This window comes from Oryza brachyantha, chromosome 1 (assembly GCF_000231095.2).
Source record: "Oryza brachyantha chromosome 1, ObraRS2, whole genome shotgun sequence".
Taxonomy (NCBI): domain Eukaryota; kingdom Viridiplantae; phylum Streptophyta; class Magnoliopsida; order Poales; family Poaceae; genus Oryza; species Oryza brachyantha.
The window spans coordinates 24,467,363-24,487,995 of record NC_023163.2 but is presented as its reverse complement, the minus strand read 5'-3'; the positions used below and the strand labels follow the sequence as shown (position 1 = coordinate 24,487,995).

General features: G+C 41.0%; 4 protein-coding genes across 4 annotated transcripts; 3 read left to right on the top strand and 1 right to left on the bottom strand.

Moving 5' to 3' along the window:
- Positions 1-185: 185 nt before the first annotated feature.
- Positions 186-2,597, top strand: LOC102705115 (uncharacterized protein C9orf85 homolog). The gene is made up of 8 exons (XM_006644687.3): positions 186-382; positions 469-551; positions 651-689; positions 790-842; positions 930-993; positions 1,099-1,141; positions 1,218-1,265; positions 2,250-2,597. The coding sequence occupies exons 1-8, from the start codon at positions 302-304 to the stop codon at positions 2,415-2,417; spliced, it is 579 nt and encodes a 192-aa protein (XP_006644750.1). The 5' UTR covers positions 186-301; the 3' UTR covers positions 2,418-2,597.
- Positions 2,598-7,024: 4,427 nt separating this feature from the next.
- On the top strand, positions 7,025-7,766 carry LOC102704847. Its single transcript, XM_015839651.2, has one exon. It carries the CDS (start codon positions 7,358-7,360, stop codon positions 7,676-7,678), a length of 321 nt encoding a protein of 106 aa, XP_015695137.2. The 5' UTR covers positions 7,025-7,357; the 3' UTR covers positions 7,679-7,766.
- A 3,632-nt stretch (positions 7,767-11,398) lies between these two features.
- On the top strand, positions 11,399-20,602 carry LOC102704567 (mitochondrial import inner membrane translocase subunit TIM50-like). Its single transcript, XM_015835710.2, has 10 exons — positions 11,399-11,794; positions 11,947-12,035; positions 12,375-12,411; positions 13,465-13,526; positions 13,621-13,734; positions 14,445-14,549; positions 14,631-14,729; positions 19,711-19,867; positions 20,141-20,243; positions 20,511-20,602. The coding sequence occupies exons 1-10, from the start codon at positions 11,533-11,535 to the stop codon at positions 20,554-20,556; spliced, it is 1,074 nt and encodes a 357-aa protein (XP_015691196.1). The 5' UTR covers positions 11,399-11,532; the 3' UTR covers positions 20,557-20,602.
- On the bottom strand, positions 15,864-17,793 carry LOC102704291 (glutelin type-A 1). The gene is made up of 4 exons (XM_006644684.3): positions 17,409-17,793; positions 17,043-17,317; positions 16,465-16,941; positions 15,864-16,381 (listed from the first exon to the last, which is right to left on the bottom strand). The coding sequence occupies exons 1-4, from the start codon at positions 17,734-17,736 to the stop codon at positions 15,968-15,970; spliced, it is 1,494 nt and encodes a 497-aa protein (XP_006644747.1). The 5' UTR covers positions 17,737-17,793; the 3' UTR covers positions 15,864-15,967.
- Positions 20,603-20,633: the final 31 nt, after the last annotated feature.

Sequence of the window (20,633 nt, the reverse complement as noted above, 5' to 3'; positions counted from 1 at the left end):
GTGGCTGACATGTGGGTCCACGAAATGGGGCCCACATGTCAGCCACACCACGTCCTTCGTTAGACTTTTTTATATTTTTTTAATTTTAATTTTATGCCCTCCCGTTCCATAAATGGGCCTTCTTGTTGGGCCGAGGCCCATTAGACGCCGTTGATTTCATTCATAATCGGACGGCTGGTATAGTCTCCTCGGCGAAGCCGACGCAAGAAGAAGAGGTTTTTAAGGGTAGGCGGCGCCGGGGCGAGGGCCGAGGCGGGGAGGAAACCTTTCCCGGCGGCGCGACGGTCGGAGCTCGGGAGCGATGTCGAAGCGTCAGGGCCCCCCGAAGCACCAGAACCGCTACGCATGGAAGCCCAACCTCGGGCAGAAGATCAACGAGACCGTAAGTCCCACCCCCGCCGCCTCCGCGCTTCTTCTTTATCATTTTTCCCCGCTCGAGTCACACGGCTGGAATCCTCGCCGCTGCAGGAGCCCGGCGGCAGGTTCCGGCCTCTGTCGGAGATCACCGGGGTCTGCCAGCGCTGTAAGGATCAAATCGACTGGAAGCGTAGGTAGGGAGGGAGGCCTCTTTTCCAGCCGCTGTTAATCGTAACTCGTAAAATTTAGGTTCTTTGCCTCTCGGGCCGATCTGTGTTGTCCCTTCTTTGCAGATACGGCAAGTACAAGCCTATCGTTGAGCCGGCGAAGTGGTACCTTTTCTTGCCTTGTGATTACCACGCTTATTCAACAGATGGAACTATGTAATTGTGCGCAGTGATGGATGTTGATAGTTCACTTTTGGTTTGGCAGTCAGAAGTGTGGGAAACGGAACGTCCGACAGGCGTATCACAACGTCTGCACTGGTGAATTTCGGGCTGCTCCACCATGTCGACTTGTTATGATGGTGTTGATGTTGTTGCTGATTTCTTTGCTGTGAATGCTCAATACAGCTTGCTCCAAGGACCTTGGGATTTGCGCCAAGTGCTGCACTCAGGTTAAACAGCTTATCGGAAGGTGATCCCTGCTTGTTCACTTTGTTGTGGTAGTAGAATTAGCATGACCACATCATATCTTAGCTTTGAAAAATCAGGTGCCTAACAATTTTCTACCACTTTATAGGGATGTTAGTGAAGAGGAGAGTGAGCGCAAGGCACTAGAGGAGGTTTGATTGTACTATATTTGAAACGAAATTGCTGTGAACCTTTTATTTTCTGCTAATTGCTGACTTTATTTTGTAGGCCATTAGAGGAGCTAGGGAGAGAGAGCGACGCACGCTTCTTCGCCTTGTGAGTACTTACTATCACACCTTCTTTTTCATTATTGGTCTTTATCTCATTATTTACAGCAAATATTTGTCTTCAAGAGAGGCCAGATCACACGAAATGTTTCCCATAATCTCGAAATGCAGCAATATAGAAATCAGAATGGACAAGTTCTCTTATGATTATATTGTTGATTTTTCATATGAAAAGTATCTCCAGTTCTTGACAGTTTATCATATGCTCTTGATTTTCCCTTCTATTCCTTTTTTGGATCTATCATTATTTTGGGAAACTAATTTTATATGTATTCTAGTATTAGGATCGCACTTCATTACATCTGATGTTTTAATTGAATGAAACTATGCACTGTCTCTTCTTTTGGTATTCATAATTTTATTGTTCCAGTACATAGGATTAGATTTAGATATTTCATCTTATTTTGAATTATGGTATTAATTGTTTGCTCTGGCATTGATAGTTAGTTTAGATGTAAAGCTTGTTTATTGATTTGGAATTCTGTTTTCATGCTATTCATTAAACCTGAACATATGAATGTAAATGACTGGTCTGTATTCCCAGTTCCTCCTATGTCTTGAAACATTGTGAATGTTAATTATCAGTTAAGATTTTTTTTTCTAGTTAGCTCTTCAGTTATGAATAAAGGAAAACATAGCTATGCATGCTTGGTTTAAAATGATTTGCAACTATCAACTGTCAAGGTCCACTATAGATGGTATTACTATTATTCAGATTTGAAATATCAATGCTTGAACAAGCGGGTTGTACATTCCAATCCAAAAAGTAGTAAATTTGACTTGGAACTCTCAGTATGCAAATTCAATAAGATTCCAAAAATTGTCAAGGTATCTCATGGAAATGAAACCTTAGCTTAATGTTCCAGAGTACTTTTTATTTGAGTTACTAAGTTGAATCTTAAGATCATTTTTAGTGTGTATTTGTTGTTGCTTATATATTTAATTATTTAATATTAGTATAATTTTCCTTCAGATGAACAGAGGTAATGGGGGTGAGAGCGGACCATCGGTTCCGAAGATTGCTGACAGAAGTCGTGAAGGAGACATTTTTCCGGTTGCATCCCTTGATGAATACGCTGAACAAGCTAGACAACAAGATGATTCAGATGAAGAAGAGGGCGGGGAATTTCCAGAAAATTAATTTCAGGAGCCTTTCTGTTGTGAAAGGATTTTTAGCCTTATGCGGTGATGTCCATTGTGGCTAGTCGGATATATTTCCGTCTATCCGATATTGATTTGTGTGTTCTACCATTCCGTCCGTGCTTCTTCAAACTGAAGAATTGGAAAGTAGCATATTGCGGTTTTGCCTGTTTACCTGTTATTTATCTCCAGAATGCAGCGTATCGGTGTGTCGGATCAGTCTATGTGTGGTGATTTCGCTTTTGAAACCCAATGCCCCAAGCACGTCAGTTGTTTTTCCCCGAAGGAGGCTCATCAATCTTTTTTTCCCTTGCGTCTGGCCCTTGAAGAATTCATGGACCTCTATCAAACAACTATGTTCTTTTTTCCCTGATGCCAAAGATCTTGTTTTCTCAATGTTTACGGTTTTCATTTAGCGGACTTCCAAAGTTTTCATGAACATTGAAATGTGAGAATGTGAGAATAGTTATTCTTAGGCCAGTCTCAATACATAGCTTTATAGCATAGTTACCAGGATTGTAAACTTAAACTAGGTAACCGAGCCAGATGTGTTTTATAGGGATGAAACTCATCTCTCATCTCATGAAACTCTCTTATTTAATTATTTAATGATCATGTCAAGTCAGCAATTTTGCTAATGTGGTACTATATTTATGCATTTTGCTAATGTGGTACTATATTTATGGCCTGTTTAAGAGAGCTTTAAATTCTGAGAAGCAGCTGCTTGGTAGTTAGCTTCTGAGAATCTGGAAAAGCTTCTAAACCCAGCTTCTCCCGATTCTGGATTCTTAGTTCATTTTCCAGAATCTGTAACTACAGATTCTCAAAAGATGTGGACCGTTTGGGGCAGCTTCTGCAAAAAGCTGTAGCAGGGAGAAGCTCCCCAAACAGACCCTTAATATGCATAATACCCCATGAAACATATATTTAGACTAGCCTTATGCAATATAAGCACCGGAAGTTCGCTTGTTGCTTCTATATGGCAACTGTCCTTTTTCTCTTTTTTTCCTGGTATGGTTAGCTCATTGTGGCAACCATACAAAGGGTCTATTTGAGGGAGCTTCTCGTAACTGCAGATTCTCCCAAAAGCTATTTCTGTCAGAAGCTACCCCAAATGATTCACAGCTTCTGAGATTACACATGCGCCAATGCTTTTCAAGGGAGCTTATTATGCAATGAACATAATGGATCTTATTGCAAAATCAATGTCTTACTTCATGGATTCGAGAGAATAGGAGAACAGTCACCTGACAAATAGTTGGTTCAATCCGATTCAGGTACCAACTCAGGTGCCTAATCAAATAGAACCCTTACTGATTTGCTAGTTGATAAGGTAAATATCCAGCCCACTAAATGCTAGGCATAATGAGGATAAGGGCCTCCAAAAAAATTATAGTTACAGATTCTGGAAAATGAACTAAGAATCCAGAAGCTGGAGAAGATGGGTTTAGGAGCTTTTTCAGATTCTTAGAAGTTGGCTACCAAGCAGCTGTTTCTCACAATCTAAAACTCCCCCAAACAGGCTCAAAGTTATTGGCTTGCAAGAGAAATAGGAGTTATCTTCCTTGTATGGGCTCGGGGAGGTCTAATGGCGGACGGGCGCGCTCGCCTCTCCTCACGAACGGATCTTCGTACGTGGAATTATATATAAAAGTAAATATTTATTAGAGGTAAGATCATAAAGTAAAGAAACTTTATACATGTAAATATTTGGTATAACAATTTTATACATATAATTATGTGTTAGACCTACTAGATCTAGCCCAAATACACATACGTGTAACCCAAAAAGCTAGAGAGTAATTAATCCGATTTAAATGCCCCAAGGACTAGAGTAGAAAGTTGTTCACATGTGTGTGGAGACGCGCACATGTTCGCGAATCAACCTTTTCATATGGATTCACGTGGTTTCACGGTTACGGCTGCTTGTAAGATAAAAAAATAAATTATAAAAATTTAATTTTAGACTTGATTTTGGAGTTTTAATCGTGATTTTTTTTATAACTTTTGATTTTGAGTCGCTATGATCACATGTATAAAAGTTTTTCATACGAATTGTTTTTCAATTTGTAAAAACATGGCAAAACAGTGGGAGCCATATATGGCCCTCTTTGAAGGTTGACATTATTATAATTTAGTTTATTGCAATTAAGCTAAATCAAACAAATATATTATTGGGATTGATTGTTAAAATTTGGAGCCTCTGGAGATTATTTTTTTAGATTATTAAATGGCCAAAGACGCTCCACGCTTAGATACATCAAATTAATTACCAACATGTCATTCAATATTATACAGTATCGTACACCGTCATCTCTCGTGGCGCCTTATGTGTGTGATAGACCGAGTAGGGTGGTACCACGGCCACCCCACTCAGCTGTACACATATTGTATGGATAAAATATTCATGAATGTTTTAATTATTATCTGATTTTTTAGCTATTTTAGAATTTGTATTTGCGGTAAATAGTCATGAAATGATAAAGGGATGTTGAGGGTATTCTAGACTTTTAACATTATAAGTTACTTATCTAGTCCTTTAATAATCTAGAAAGACAAAATCTAACATATTATGCTACTACAGTTTACAATATATAGTAATCTAACTTAATAATCTAGATTACAGTAATCTCAAGCTGAACCAAATACTTAGCTTACTGTGACAACCATATAGGCTTATTTACTTGCATGGTCAGCATCCTGAACATGATTTATTCATCCTAATTCCTAAATGACTCGCTTGGGTTGTTTAAGTGATAGGATAGGATGTAGCAGGGGTTTCTTGTTGGCTTTGCTCGAGCTCATTAGCCCAAAAAATGACCACATTTTAGTACCGGTCCTAAAAAGTTCCATAATAAAACACGCAACAGTATTACAGTACCAAACAATGCGTACAAGGCTACAAGCGCACCCGTTTCGTTTGCTAGGTATGAGCTGTACCCATCTTGCCATCGTCCGCCGTAAGGTGCAGGCGTGCAGGACAGGTGCAGGCGTGCGCCTGTGCCCTTCATCTGATCATCCCCCATCCCGTCGAGGCAATGGGACCAGACTTCGCTAGCATCACGCCTGCTCCTCCTTTTCAAACGAAACAAAACAAAACGAGATTTCTGGCACCGAATTTTTTTTTCAAACGTCCGAAACACTAGAACCCACGCGGACACACACGCGCACGTTACTCGCAAGCCAAATCGAAACAAGCAGAGAGATCGCTGGATCGATGCGACGGCCGGCCCAATCGAGATCGGGAGGAGGCCACGGGCCACGGCGGGAGGGTGGGGGATCGTGGAGCCGTGGTCCGTGGACGTGTGCACTGCAGCAGGGGGGAGGGGTAGCAGGGGGGTGCCCCCCTGCACGTGAGAGACGCAGCGGCAGCGCCCTCTGCCCGCGGCCGCGTGTCCGCCCCCGCCAATTGGGCCCCGACGATCCAAAGGAGCCGACCGACGGATGCACAACGCACTTCCTCCAAAATGCCCTCCACAAAGTCGAAAACCCTTTTGGTTCTTGGTTTGACGGCACACTTGCCCGCACTATCGGTGGTTGGCGCGTTGGATTTGGGCCAAGGTGGGACGGTTCCAGGCTTCCGGCCATCTAACAGTGTCCTTGATCTGGCTTAATGTTACAGCTATAGTAGTCTTTATTTTAATTTTAAAAACTTAATCGGTTATTGACTTTTATTTATGATGCTAAATACGATGAACTGCACTTATTGTTTACTATTGTCTTTATGTTTAATGTCCCAACAGAAAAAAAACGATATACATGGATATTAGAGATAAACGCCTACACTTTTCTGCTTCTGTTTATCCTTATAAGTTAAATTCTAAATTTTAAAATTTTAATTTAGAGTTGATTTTAGATTATTATAGTTTATTTTTTAACCTTAAAATATAGATAAAGAAGTTACCGACAAATTATTCTTTTAACACTTAATATGTCATTTTGCTTATGCTTATAATAAGCAAAGCATTGACTAACCGATGTTTAGAGTATTGATAAATGATAAGGGTCTTTGTTTAAAGAAAAAGATTGATATAACATCCATATCATTAAAGAATTTGTGCAATAATACATATGTCTGTTAGCAATGCATATAACCATTATACATGATATCTAACAAACATTTTAATGAAATCCATACTTCAATTTGGAACGTAAAAAATAATATATAGACAAATTTACTTGTCAACCAGCTAGCTCGGCTCATTAAAGGATAGATAATGAGCTAGCTCGGCTCGTTAATAGGATAAGTCACATTTAAATTATCTTTATAACTTATAAATTTATCGTTGTAGCATCATATATTAACATAAAATAGATACTACCTAATAAATTACTCACTAAATATAAACTTTGGATATGATTATAGGTCTACACACTGATTAATAACTTCTAAATATATAAAAATACAATGATCATTAGTACTAATAAGCTAAACGAGCAGCTTGCGGGGTGGCTCATTAAGCTCATGAGCTAAAAGCTCAACTCAGCTCGACTCATTAAGATTATGAGTTTGAGCAAATCCGAATCAAGTTTGATCCGAGCAAGAGCTTCAAGCTTTTAAGAACGAAACCATGGGCTGTTGGGCATCCTAAACAAAGCTGACTCGAGAGTGAGGGCATATCGGTAAACTCCAGCAGAGAAGGGCATGCGGAGTCATCCACAGTGCGCACCATTCCCCCGGCGCTGCAAGCAAAAACATGCCCAAAAGAGCACACGGCCCTTGGCTGGAGGCGGCGGCAGGGCGAATCTCCTCAGTCTGAGATAACCCCAAGCTCCCCTCCATCCCCCTTTCCCCACTCACCACCACCCTCCGCCTCCGCATCTCGTCTCGCGACGCGGAAACCCAAAAGCCCTAGCCCTAGCCCCATCGCCACCCGGTAGTAGCTAGTAGTAGACTAGATCTCTCCACCGGCCGGGCTGCCGACCGATCGATCCACGGCGATGGCGACCAAGGGGAGGCTCGGGGAGGTAATGTGGGAGCACCGGCTGCAGGCGGCGGCCGCGGTGGCGCTGGTGGCCGCCACGGTGGTGTCGGTCTCGGCCATCGGGCCCAGGCTCGGCGCCGTGGTCTCCTTCTTCTGGCCGCTGCTCGTCTCCACGGGGTTCTTCCTCGTGGCCGTGGCCGTGCTGCTCCGGATCTCGCCGCCCCCCTCCAGCGCCATCGACGAGTCCGGCAAGGAGCTCATCGACTTCGTCGCCGGGCACCACCACCCCCCGGAGGCGGCCGCCGCGGTGGACGTGCCGCCGGAGCCTGAGATCTAGAGACCCGGCCGGGGGGCACCGAGGAAGGAAAGCGGCGGCGCGGCCGGCCGGCCGAATCAGCGGCGCCTCGTCGCCGGGGGGGGGGGGGGTGTCGTTGGAGGTGGAGATGGGGACGGGACTCGTGGGGGTATAACCGCCAGCACGGGCCCACCTGGAAGTGCGTGCCGCCCCGGTGTACGGTGCGTGGTGGTGCGGCCGTGGGCTCCGTGTTAGCGTAGCGTAGGATTCCGCCTCCGTGGTCCGGGTGTACAATACTACCATTTCTCAATAAAAACGTGCCATAAATTCGTCTTAGTACAGTGGAGTGTCGGCTTCCATTTTATCATTCGCGTCTCCGTCTGTTGATTCAAACTCTGGACTCTGGTTCGTCGTAACGCCTTCGAGGCTTCGAGTTCGAGCCAACAGAACGGCTCAAGTCTTAAGCTATATTGCCCAATCTTCCTCGAGCCTAAAAACTGTCTCTCTCCCGCTTTAGAAAACTAGATTCACTCCTGTAGTGCAAAAAAGAAGAAGAAAGACTGAAAGAGTAAGGGCTAAGGAACGGTGCAATTATATATAAAACTCGTTTCGCATCATTGATGTTCGATGAAAAAGCTATAAAGACACAAAAGATAAGAGGATTGATAACATGGTGGCAGCATGCCCTTTCGGCGTAAGGAGACCGACACCTTCGATAAGATCCAGTAGCATTATGCTGTCACGGTCTCGGTAATCTCACGGACGTGCGTTCTCCCATCGCTGTCGTCGTCGTAGTAGGACCCCGTCATGCTAATGGCTAAATTCCGCGTTGTTTTCGAGCGACTTCAGGCAATCAGGGCATGATTGTCCCTGTCACGATGCTGAGCTTGATACGGTTTTTAAAGGAAAACGAGGACGTCAGGCTGTAGTCTTTACTGCACAGGTCAATGCGACTGACGTGTGACCGCGTGCAAGGATCGGACTATCGGATACCATCGGATGCTCCATTGTGCTGACGTAATGGTCCCTCTGGGCTCTAGATTGCTTGCTCTCCATTAGTCTAAAGCCAACAGGTCATTTTCTTTATCATAGTACTACAATTGTTGGGCCATTTCTTTTATTGAACAGGTGGAAACAAGTTTTAATAACCACATAGTTATGTCAATGTGCCAATCTTATTGGATGGCTGACGTCGAGAGGAGCAAGCTGACTGGGCACCGAAAAGGGCACGAGACATTTTGGCTCGAGTGGATTTGAACAAACGCGGTCAAGATGGATGCGAAGTTCTCTAGTAAGCAAAAGAATTGTTGGCTACAGAGGTGGCTTTTGTTCTCGTGAATGGAACGGATTGTTGAATAACTTGTGATAATCTTGTGATAATTATTCAACAGTACGAACGAATGAATTGCATATCGTAAAGTTTTAAAATGGATTTAAAATAGTGCTATACAAATCATATATATTTTTTAAAGTACACCTACCTTAATTGGGAAGCGTGTCATTGAATGGAAACACTTTTATTCCCTAACGAAACATTCGATTCACCTGCTTTAGCTTTTGAACAGATCATTTATTCTGCTTAAATTATTTGTGGTAATATCAAGTTGACATAAAAATTGTAACCACTATTTTCTAAACTGCTAGAAAGCATGCATCTGTCCTCCTCCATCCCCTCGTCCCACCACACACGTAACACGTATATCGTTTATTTCCATATTGTATCTAACAATTGTATAGTCTAATGTTCCTCATTAAACTCTCTTAGAACATCCCTTATAGATGGGTTTGTCCTGCGCACATCCCTCGTCTTAGCCAATACGAGGCCCACCCCCTTGGGTTTTGTGTCTAGCGGTCTAGCCTGTTACAACCCACGAAACGAATGGATACTTTGATAGCGTGGGATCGAAAAAACTAAGGAACATGAAAACATATGATTTTATATGAATATATATGTAAAAAGAGATTGCAATAACACATGAAAAATGAATGGTCATTTGAATAGACCACGGAAAACACGCGGGAATCAGATGAGAGAGATATACTCGAAGGAAACTTTTCAATGAGTAGAGCTCATTAACTTTCCTACAAAATCAACATGAATTGTGGCATTTATTGGAAATTTTATAGGTTTTGTAAACTCCAACCTTACGTTCGAAGGGTTATATAGGAAAAGTCCTATAGAATTTGAATCCTATAAAATTCATACACAAACCTATAAATTCAAAGGGTACTCTAGTTGGTAAACTATCGTTTTATAAACGACTTGAAATGTAATTTAGCCTTTTTGCGAGGAAAATGAGTGTTTTAACTTTTTGAAGCTGCTAGCGTACGAGTAGAATGTCCATCCTAGAAGAAAACATATACCGACGGGACTAACAAATTGATGCTCACTCCGTTTCACAAAGTAAGACCTTTTAGTGCTAACTAGATTCATATGTATGCTAATTTATTTAGAAATATATCCAAACCATATATATTGATTAATTGATAAATTTAGGTAAAGCTGAAAATTCTGAAATGGAAGTAGAACTTAATGGTTTGAATCTCGCGAAGTTTTTTGAGAATTAATATCACTTTAATAGAAAATCACAAAAGTAGAGGTCATCGAGGGAAAATCGTGAATTTAGAAGTCTATCGAACGATAAGCGTTCGTTATCGTTCGACTAGTGCCTGTTGAACGAAGGGAGTTCGATAGGGCCCACCACCCGTTCGACTACTGAGCCAGCCAGACCTGTCAAACTGTCATAGTTCGACAGGGGTTCGCCAAGCCCTGTCGAATTGCAGTGCTAGCGATCTAGTTCGATCTCATTTTCAGTCACGCATTGGCTGTTCGTTAGAGCGCCTGTCGAACTACATCCGTTCAACAAGCACCTATATTCAGGATTTTTACTGACCACTACTTTTACGATTTTCTATTAAAATATTATTAATTCTAAAAAAATTCGAATCTCGCCAACTTGCCTACGTGTGTCTGGGGCAACATTCTTTCAAAACAATCGGATAACTGATTTTTGTCCACTCAATCGCGTAACAACCAAAATTGTTTTTATATGATACTCTTTTTATTTTCATATTATAAGATTTTTTTGGCTATAACTAGATTTATTTATTGATCAATATATCTAGATTTACAGTATTCATATTAATCTAGATAATGCTAGAAAGTCATACATTATTAAACAGATGTCTAACATCAACATAGGATATGTATATTGTTTTACATCAATGCTAAATTTTGGATTTCTGTTATCGCGCACGCTCAATAGAACTAAAATAAATTGAGGGACTATATAAATATGCTTAGAATGGAAACTTGGCGAACCGATCGTCTTAAAATAAACCAACTTCTAAAATCTTAATTTTGTTTCAAATAGATCAACTTCTATATTTCTACCTATCTTTCTACAAATCAAGAAATTTTATCGTTTGAATGCTCCTTACACATGCACCGATACTACTTATACATTAATTATCGGTATACTGGGATTCTAGGAATCTTTCTTTTCCCAACCGAGGGGGGCTATATCCATAGTGCTCTGATCGGCTAGAAATCCCCATTCGTGGCTCGGCCCATCATGTCCCATGGGCGCCATCGTGGGCCACTGGGCCGTGTCGAATTCGACACAAAAGCGCATCGTGTTAGGCATATGCCCACGGCCCCACCCGCTCCCGCTGAAAAATCGTCCCTCTCCCTTACAAGTGGGCCACAGAGGGACGCTCCTGACTTCTCCATCTCCTTCCGCCTTCGCCTATCCGGCGCCTCCGCCCTCCTCCCTCCTCTCCTCGCCGTCACGCGCTCGGCCGCCTCTCTCCCTCTCTCTCCTTAAACCATCCTCGTCTTCTGCAACTGCAAGCAATCCAAAACCCCAACCCCCGAGGTTTTATCCCGCGCGGGCATGGAAGGCGTCGCGAGGTCGCGCCTTCTCGTCCCGCTCCTTCCCAGGATCTCCGCCCGCTGCTTCTCCGCCGCCTCCCCCGCGTCAGGGCCCGCGGAAGCCGCGGCCGCCGTCGCCGCCTCCGAGGCGGATTACTCGTCCCCCGCGGGCGACCCCTCCTCCGCTACGCCTCCGCCGACCCGCAAGCCGCTGGGCCTGCTCAAGGGCAGCATCCTCGCGGTTGTCGCCGCGGCGGTCGGCGCCACAGGCTACGTCAGCTATGGTGCGATCTCTGATCCCTAATCTCCTGGAGGCCTCTCGGCACTGCTACTTCGCATTGCAGTATTTCATTCTCATTCTCAATTTAAAATGGGCGGGGTTCGGTTTGGTTCGTTGTGTATGATTCATTCCTGCTCGTGTATTTGATTTATGTAGCTTATTCTCTGGATGAGATTGATCAGAAAACACGTGAGTTCCGGAAGAATTCGAAGGAGCCCATCCGTGATGACCTGTCTGGTTTCGAGGTAATGTGGTTGTTTGTCATGTTTCATGCTTGGGTGCGTGTTAACTTATTGCTAGTTCCTTAATTGTGTGACTGCATAAGCAGTAATACCCTTGGAAATATGCCCCAGAATTTTGATTTTCTGTGTAAAAAGAATTCGGTTTCATGGGTGAATGTTTGTACAACAATAGAGTAGTCGAGATTTGGACATCTGAAACCAAAAGTTATTCTAGTATGAGACAATATGTTCTACTGTAGACGTGTATTCTGACAGTGGGAAAAAGGGTGAAGTTCTTAAATGGATTACAGGATTTGGATTTCAACCATGCCTGATAGAACAAATATGTTTTCCTCTCTGCAGAAGTTTCAGGCTATGGCTTATTCAGCAGCCATGAAAGGTTCTGACTGCGTCACACTCCTTCATTATCTTTACTATGTTACCTCTGGATTATAGAGTTTCAACATGTCATGCATACTTTTCTTCATCCACTTCGGGAGCAATTTACCATTATGTTATTTTTCTTTGTGGAATAGTACTTTCCAGCCAACATTAGGGAATTTCACCCTGCTTCAAAGTGAATAACTGAGTCTTGTCACTCCCTGAAATATAATTTTGTATGCAGCCAACCTAAGGGGAATTTCACTCTGCTTCAAAGTGAATAACTAAGTCTTTTCACTCTGAAATATAATTTTGTACGCACTAAAGTAATGGTAACCAGAAAGTTCTATTTTACTGTATGCATGACCACTAATCCATATACAATAACTTCCAAATATGCAAACCAAACTTCACAGTGGTAAATAAAACAGTAGGGGTACTATAACCTTGTGTAAAGTAGCTAGGAAGTAGGACGCTTTGTGTGATAATCAATTAGCTAGAGGCCTAGAGGAACTGTTTTAATATGTAACTTTTAGACTTTACATTTGCTGCAACCAGTTGCTACAGAGAACATGTGTTTTTGTACAAAGCTGTTTATTAAATATCGATTTGTTCTAACTGCAAACTGATGCACATTCTAGACCATTCTACAGCTCTAGAAAAACATGCACCACTTGGAAGAAACATGATACGAGCTGCCCTAGATAGCAGGGGCTCGTCTTTTAACCCTTTCATGTACTAAGGCTGCGTTCGGCACCACAGCTAGCTAACTAAGGCCCTCTCGTTTTCCGTGCGCACGCTTCCCAAACTGCTAAACGGTGTATTTTTTGCAAAAAATTTCTATAGGAAAGTTATTTTAAAAAATCATATTAATCTATTTAATATTTTTTAAATAATTAATAATTGATTAATCATGTACTAATCTATTATTACGTTTTCCGTGCCAGGGCATAAGTTAACTTATGCCCCCAACAACGAACTCGGCCTAAGTTGGTTGTTAACCTTCTGTTTGCATCAGATGTATTTTTTTCTCTGCATCTCAATTCTTAAACACATATATTTTGTTTTGCAGTTCCCGTTGCTGCTATTGAGTTCTATCTGGATACCAGGAGCCAAATAGAAGATCAAATTCGTGTTAGTAAAGATATTAAATCTTCTGTTCTTCATTATCCATGTTGGGTATTGTGAACTGATGTGCATATCATGCTAATACTCTTTTTTATTAAAGGGCTTTAGCGAACCATCATCAGATAAACTTCTTCCAGATCTACTTCCTCAAGACCAGCATGTCTTCACCCTAGTTCTGGATCTGAATGAGACTCTTGTATACTCAGATTGGAAGGTGAACATTTATGTTTTCTATGAAGTCCTTATGTATTATGCAGTATGACCCAAACCTAAAAGTTCCACAACCTTTAACACTTTGGTTTCTTAGTCTCTCCACAAATTTGTACTTGAACATTACCATCTATTCTGTACGGTGAAACTTGAAAGTGCTCTTGCTTATTTAAAGGGTTCTTTTGGATCTCTGGTTTTACCAATACTGTTTTCTTTAACAGATTTGAGAGCCTAATAACCTTAAACTTTCTTGGGTATCGCAATGAATCTGTTATGTGATCCAAAGAAAGTTTTAGGTTGTTGCCCTCTAAAATCTCTTTGGCAAGATCTAGTCTTGGTGCAATCAGAGATCCAAACAGGTCCTTAGTTCTGATGTTAATCCCCACTTTGATTGATCTAAAAAGGGATGGGTATTTTAAATTGTTTTAACTTATTTGCTTGTTCAATTGGAAGCATGTGACTTTTTTTGTTTGGTTCACCTATCCGTCAAACGGATCTCCTGTTTGCCTTTGTCAACTTCTGTCTATATTAAAACTTCCTAATAAAGCATATATACTGACTCTTATATATATGGATGTTTACTGCAAAATTGCCAAACTATGGTAGAAGCCTATATATTTTCTTGTTTAGCTTTAAAACATGCACACTATATTAGTTTATGACCCTTGGAAGGCTGCCTGACCAACAATTTCCTTTTTATGTATACATGTATAGCGTGAACGAGGATGGAGAACTTTTAAGAGGCCAGGAGTGGACGCCTTCTTGGAACATCTTGGGAAATTCTATGAAATTGTTGTGTACTCTGATCAGCTGAGTATGGTAAGTTTACCAGAATTTCCTCAGCAATTTGGTTGTTTCTGAAAAATATATAAACTCGGAAGAAATATTTTACATGGACAGTATGTTGATCCTGTTATTGAAAGACTGGATCCAAAGGGCTATGTTCGGCACAGGTTATCAAGAGTCGCAACTAAATATGAAAATGGAAAACATTATCGGGTATGTGAGTCTTATGCTCTTACCATCTATTCTCGTAGTTGCATTTTACATTTGGTTTCAACAGTTTCACATATTGATCCTTTATGGACCCTTTTGGCAAGATAAATTGCAGAACTATCTTCTTTTTTATACTATTGTGATTTTTGAGTAATTACTGTATGTTATACTTTATTTGTAGCCAAAAGTTGTTTTTTTTGGGATAGAGTATGCGTTAAGCACACACTACCTCGTCCACTTTGCTCTGTAGAATCTGGCTTCATACCGACACAGCCTAGCTTGTTGTATCTTGTATGGTTTCCTCTCATACTCTAAAAATACCTAGAGATTATATCAATCTGACATGGGTTAATTCTTAAAACATGAGCTCATTGATGGGTTTTATATTGTAATGTAAATAATTCTGGAGTTTTATTTCTGAGTAAAAGTGCATGGCTGGTCCCTAAACTAGTTTGTCTATGTCATCTAGGTTTCCATACTCTCAAAATGCACATATAGTTTCTAGAACTTGCTAAAGTATGTCATCTAGGCCCCAAACTGCCATGACCTCTTCGGGGTCATATGTGGCGCTGACGTGGCATACCACACAGACCCTGACATAACATCATCTTTAACAAGTCAGTCACAGTAGAGTTAAAAATGATGCCACATCATTGTCTGTGTGGCATGCCGCATGCCATGTCAGCACCAGGTAGGATCTTTTGTGGCAAGTTGGGACCCATTGACACACTTTAACAAGTTCTAGGATCTAGATGCACATTTTGTGACTGTGGGGCTTGGGGACCTAGATGCTAACAACCTTAGGGGCCGGTTGTACACTTTATTCTTTATTTTTCATACTCTTATTAATTTTTTCCTTTCAATCTTCATTGGATGCAATAAAATCTTTGAATTGGTGGAGTGGTAATTTCTCATCTGCATCTTGGCCAAGGCCTTTGCCCTTCTCCTGTTACACGAGGAGACCAGTGTGGTGTGCTTCCCTAAATGCTTTGGTGCAGTGGCACCTTAATAACTGTGGATGTGTACGTAGTTTTCTGGTGGGGTATTAAAATAACTACTTAGGGTTGTTATATTTATGTATTATGGATTGCACAACAAATCAATTTCATATTTTGATATAGAATGAAATAGCAAACATAAGGAAAAAGAGACGCTTTATTATCATTAGTCAAAAGACAGGGCAGTACATGCAGCAAAGTAATTGCTTGCACTTTATTTATTCTTTTTGTCTGCAAGCCAGCCTAAGAGGATGCTTCCACATTATAAGCATCTTGGTAGCTCTTGGAGTGGATTGGAGTGAATGCACCAAACTCATCTCCTCTGTTATGCTTGAGCCTCTGAGCCTCTTCTCTTGAGATACGATATGCGTTTGCTAGAACATCATTTGGGAGAGCACGGAAGATGGAGCTCTTTCCTGCAATGTGGCTTACCATAGAGTTAGGGTTGGTCTTAAATGCAATGTAAGAACATCCTTCTCTTTGTGCCTTCTTTACAACTACATAGTGTTGTGGTATAATAAGTAGCTGTCCACGGCGAAGCTCTCCATTGAACACTGTCTTTCCATTGTTGTTGACAACTTGAACCCGGGCACGACCTTGAGTAATATACACGACACTATGAGCATTAATGTTCCAAAACGGTGAAAGGAGTGCGTTCTGCAATAGAAAAGATGCACATTATTAGTATGTTGTATGCATTAAAGCTTTTACCAAAAACAAAAGATGTGCTGTTCATTTACCTGGTATAGATTTACTTTGACTGCACTCATCTGTACAAGATTAAGAATGGGGAACTTCTGGCTGTTGAGATTTGTAACCCTTCCAGCTCTTGGGTTGTATGTATCAGCAAGGTTAGGGTTATCGATGTTCTGCCTAACCCTCATGTTGCAAAAGGTCTCGTCCAAACCGTTAGAGCAACCACTCCCATATTGACTTTGCTGATATTGTCCTTGATATTGCTCTCTTGATTGCACCTGTCCTTGTTCCTGCTCCTGCAGTGATGCGTATGGTTGCAGCAAACTGAGCCCACGTTCAACATGGACAATTTCCCCTCTTTGGTCATTTTGACATTGGAGCTGCCTTGCCACTTGGTTGCTTATGCCAAGAGCCTCGCTAAGCAGTTCAGCGCTAAAACCTCTAAATATGTTTCGTGACCGCTCCTCAACCTCACGCCTGTATGATTGAGGGTTTCTCTTATTCCCAGCCAACAAGAAATCCTAACAATTAATTAAGAGGTAAGTCATCATCTAAAAAAGTAGAATAATATGGTCAAAATATTAACAAAATGTTTAACTTTGGATAAGTTCTGCTTAATTACCCTTTGTCTAGGGTCAAGTTGGTTAGCACCGTTGTTGATATCAGTGACATATATGGCAACAACTGGCACTTCGCCATCGTTGTAGCACCAATGGGCTACACCAGCAGGCAATGCAATAACATCTCCTTGTCTGAAACGGTGTATCTTTTGATGTTCATCCTTGAACTTATGGCTTTGGCTTTGACTTTCGGTCAATTGGGCTTGACCTGATTGTTGGAACTGCTGTTGGTAGGACTCAGGACAGCCTGGGAAAGTCGGCCCTGTTATACCTCTCCCTGGAAGTATGGCATGCCCATGTTAATTACGAGATACATAAACATGGCAGTTGATAATTAATTCATTATGCACTTAAATTGTTGAACAAACCTTGGATGATATATACTAGAGATGCACCATTCGTGTAATGGGGCAGTAGAAGGCCTCTTGGTTCAATAACTCGGCGGACAACAGATACTCCGGCACATTGAAATAACTCGTTAGAGAAATCGAAGAATTCAGTTGTGCCAGCTTGAGACCTCACACTCCTAATTGGCTCAAATGCTTGCAGCCTATCAAATCTGCATTCTCTTGGACTTCCACGACGGGAACTCTGCCATTGACTAGTGCTCTGGCCTAATAGCTGGGCTAGAGAGCCATCGCACAAGAGGAACAAACAAACTGTGAAGAAAACTATGGGGCGATTTATGGATGCCATGCTGTAGGACTAATGATCTCAAATGATTTTGTGATAAACAATGATAAATCATTGTGCATTTATAGTGAGATAAAGTCTCATGCATCTAAATGTTAAGATAGAGTTTGTTAATGTCCAGATAAGAAGTGACTCATGATACATGAAATGTGGTACACGAAAGGTGGATGGATAATGATGGATATACATATATGTATAATTTACACATCATTGTATTGTTCTCTCTCTCTTTCCTTTGCGATATGACATGGGTTATGTAAACCATTATCTGCACACATACTTTTGCTTTTTGTTGCTGTGACATGGCTTTCTATTCCTTTTTGGACTCTATTCTAGCAATACTTTAATATTTAGTGAGGAGCTTTTGGAGTGTTCTCACACCTCACGTTGACACAATTAATACCGAGACCTGTGAGTTCTTTGGATTCTTGCATGAAATATGGACCACAATAAGCGGATAAATTTTTGTTAGTCATGCCTTGTCTTATAAGCTCCCCTCCTTTTGCAACATGACATATAGCTCTGGAGCTTTATGTACACATCCTTTTGCTTTATCTTGCTTCTGACTCTGGTTTGTCATGTGTGACTCACATACGGGTTTATGTTCTAACACTTCAGCTGAAGCTTCTTATGCATGGGTTTGTTCTAACACTTCAGTCATGCCTTGTCTTATAAGCTCTCCTCCTTTTTGCAACATGACATATAGCTATTGGAGCTTTATGTACACATCCTTTTGCTTTATCTTGCTTCTGACTATGTGGTTTGTCATGCGTGACTTACGTATGGGTTTATGCTCTAACACTTTAGCTGAAGCTTCTAACGTGGATGAGTAGGAACTAATAGGTTTACAATCATGATACGATGTGTGAGTTGCTATGCTGAAGTATATCTTCTTTTGCATTATGTTGTGGAGAACTGTGCAAAATAAATGCTTGTATGTTTCATTGCTTAAGGGTTTCTTCCTGGGTGAGAGAACTTTTGAGGCTTGCCGAGAATACGCTGCTCATCAAAATGCTCCCTTTATTTTGTGGCTCCATACTCCCATATTTCTCACACATTACTCATGATATTGTCTCCTCTTGTTACACCACGTCATCTTTCATTACTTTAGTTTTGTCTGTACTACAGAATACAACAAACTGTCTTGTGCATATTTTTTGGTGTTTCACCTGGATTGTCTACACCATAATTAACTTTTCATTACTGTAAGCAAAAACCAACATCCTACTGCTTCTAATTGTTTTAACTGCATGATGCCTTCCCAATAAGCTCCCTCTCCTTATGACCTTGCCAGTTGTCTTCATAGCAAGTTGCTGTCATCTTAGCTTTTTCTTGCAACAAATACTTTACATGAGGTGTGGACTAGTGGTAAATATTGTTGCAACACTATTGCTCATGACTATTACTTAAAAAAGGTAGCAGCGTATGTCCAAAAAGGTCTAGATCATCTTGTATCTACAATTACTGCAATGGCCTTTGATGCTTTCAAACTTCCCTTCTTGAGCTTAACATGTATTGGCCGTTGGTAGCTACTTCCTCCAGTCCAAAACCTGTGCATTTCTGGTTATGAATCTGGACCAGAATGAAATGCTTACATTTTGATACAGATGTACTATTACGCAAGCATCCATTTTCTAAGCTGTTTAGCCTTTTCCATTTATAATGGGCATGGTAAATAGGACCAGCCTGCAACTTACTCTTTTGATTATGGTGCTTATCTTTTGCGCTCAGTGCTGATAAGCTACTCACTAAATGGTTTGCTGACAGTTAGGTGTTTTCTTAGTGAAGAATCCTACTTTAAATTTGAATTTAGATAATGTTTTTTAAAACTAAGTGGTCAATATGAGAATAATTGTGAGTTCTTATATATCATATAAGAGGCTCTATTTATTCTTTTGCAATTGAAGTGTATGGTTAGCTGTATTTTTACAGCATATAATTTTTCTTGTATCTTTTATGCTATGTTGTCAATTACAGGATTTATCAAAGCTAAACAGAAATCCAGCGCAAGTTATTTATATCAGTGGGCATGCTCTTGAGTCATGCCTGCAGCCAGAAAATTGTGTTCCGATCAAACCTTGGAAGCTTGAAAATGATGACACGCAACTACTTGATCTTATTCCCTTTCTTGAATGTAAGCCTTTTAATCAATCTCTTATTATCCTGTCATCCATTTTTTTTAATGGTTCACTGAGTATTTCTTAGGAATGCAAGTGCACTAGCCAACTAACACTCATATTATTTCGTTTTCATGTGGGTTTTTGTCACGTCCCCTTTTTCAGCTTTTCATTTTGTTGTTTAATTGCAAAACAGTTTGGGTCCCGACAGTTTTGAAGCCTGCTTGGTTGCCCCACTTGCATACTTAGTATTCCTGTTTTTGAATCTTGACAAACAATGTGTGCGGCAGATGTTGCTATGGCAAGACCTTCTGATATCAGGACTGTTCTTGCGTCTTATCAAGGCCGTGATATACCTACTGAGTTTATTGAGCGTTCAAAGGAACACCAGAGGTAAGCAGTTCCATAATCAACTAGTTGTAGCTGATGCTAATTTATATTCTGAATATTCAATATTTTCTGAAAAGTAGGAAATGCTGTTATGCTTGTAACTCCCAAAACATTGCATTTTTGTTTGACAATGAGCATATCATTGTTGAGTTTGTGCTGTAAAGAAACAGACTGTTTCACACTAACCTGGATATGGAAAAATGCATGGTAAGCCACATTTTACCACAACCTTCAACCTGCTTCTAACGAACATAATCTGCCATTTTATAGGCGCATGCAGGAGCAAAAGCATCAGGGACGCTTATGGCGAAGATGATGATTATTATGTTTCAGAAGGAAACCTGAGTAATCCATATGTTCTTACAGGCCTCTTAGTGAACCTGTTAGCTTAGC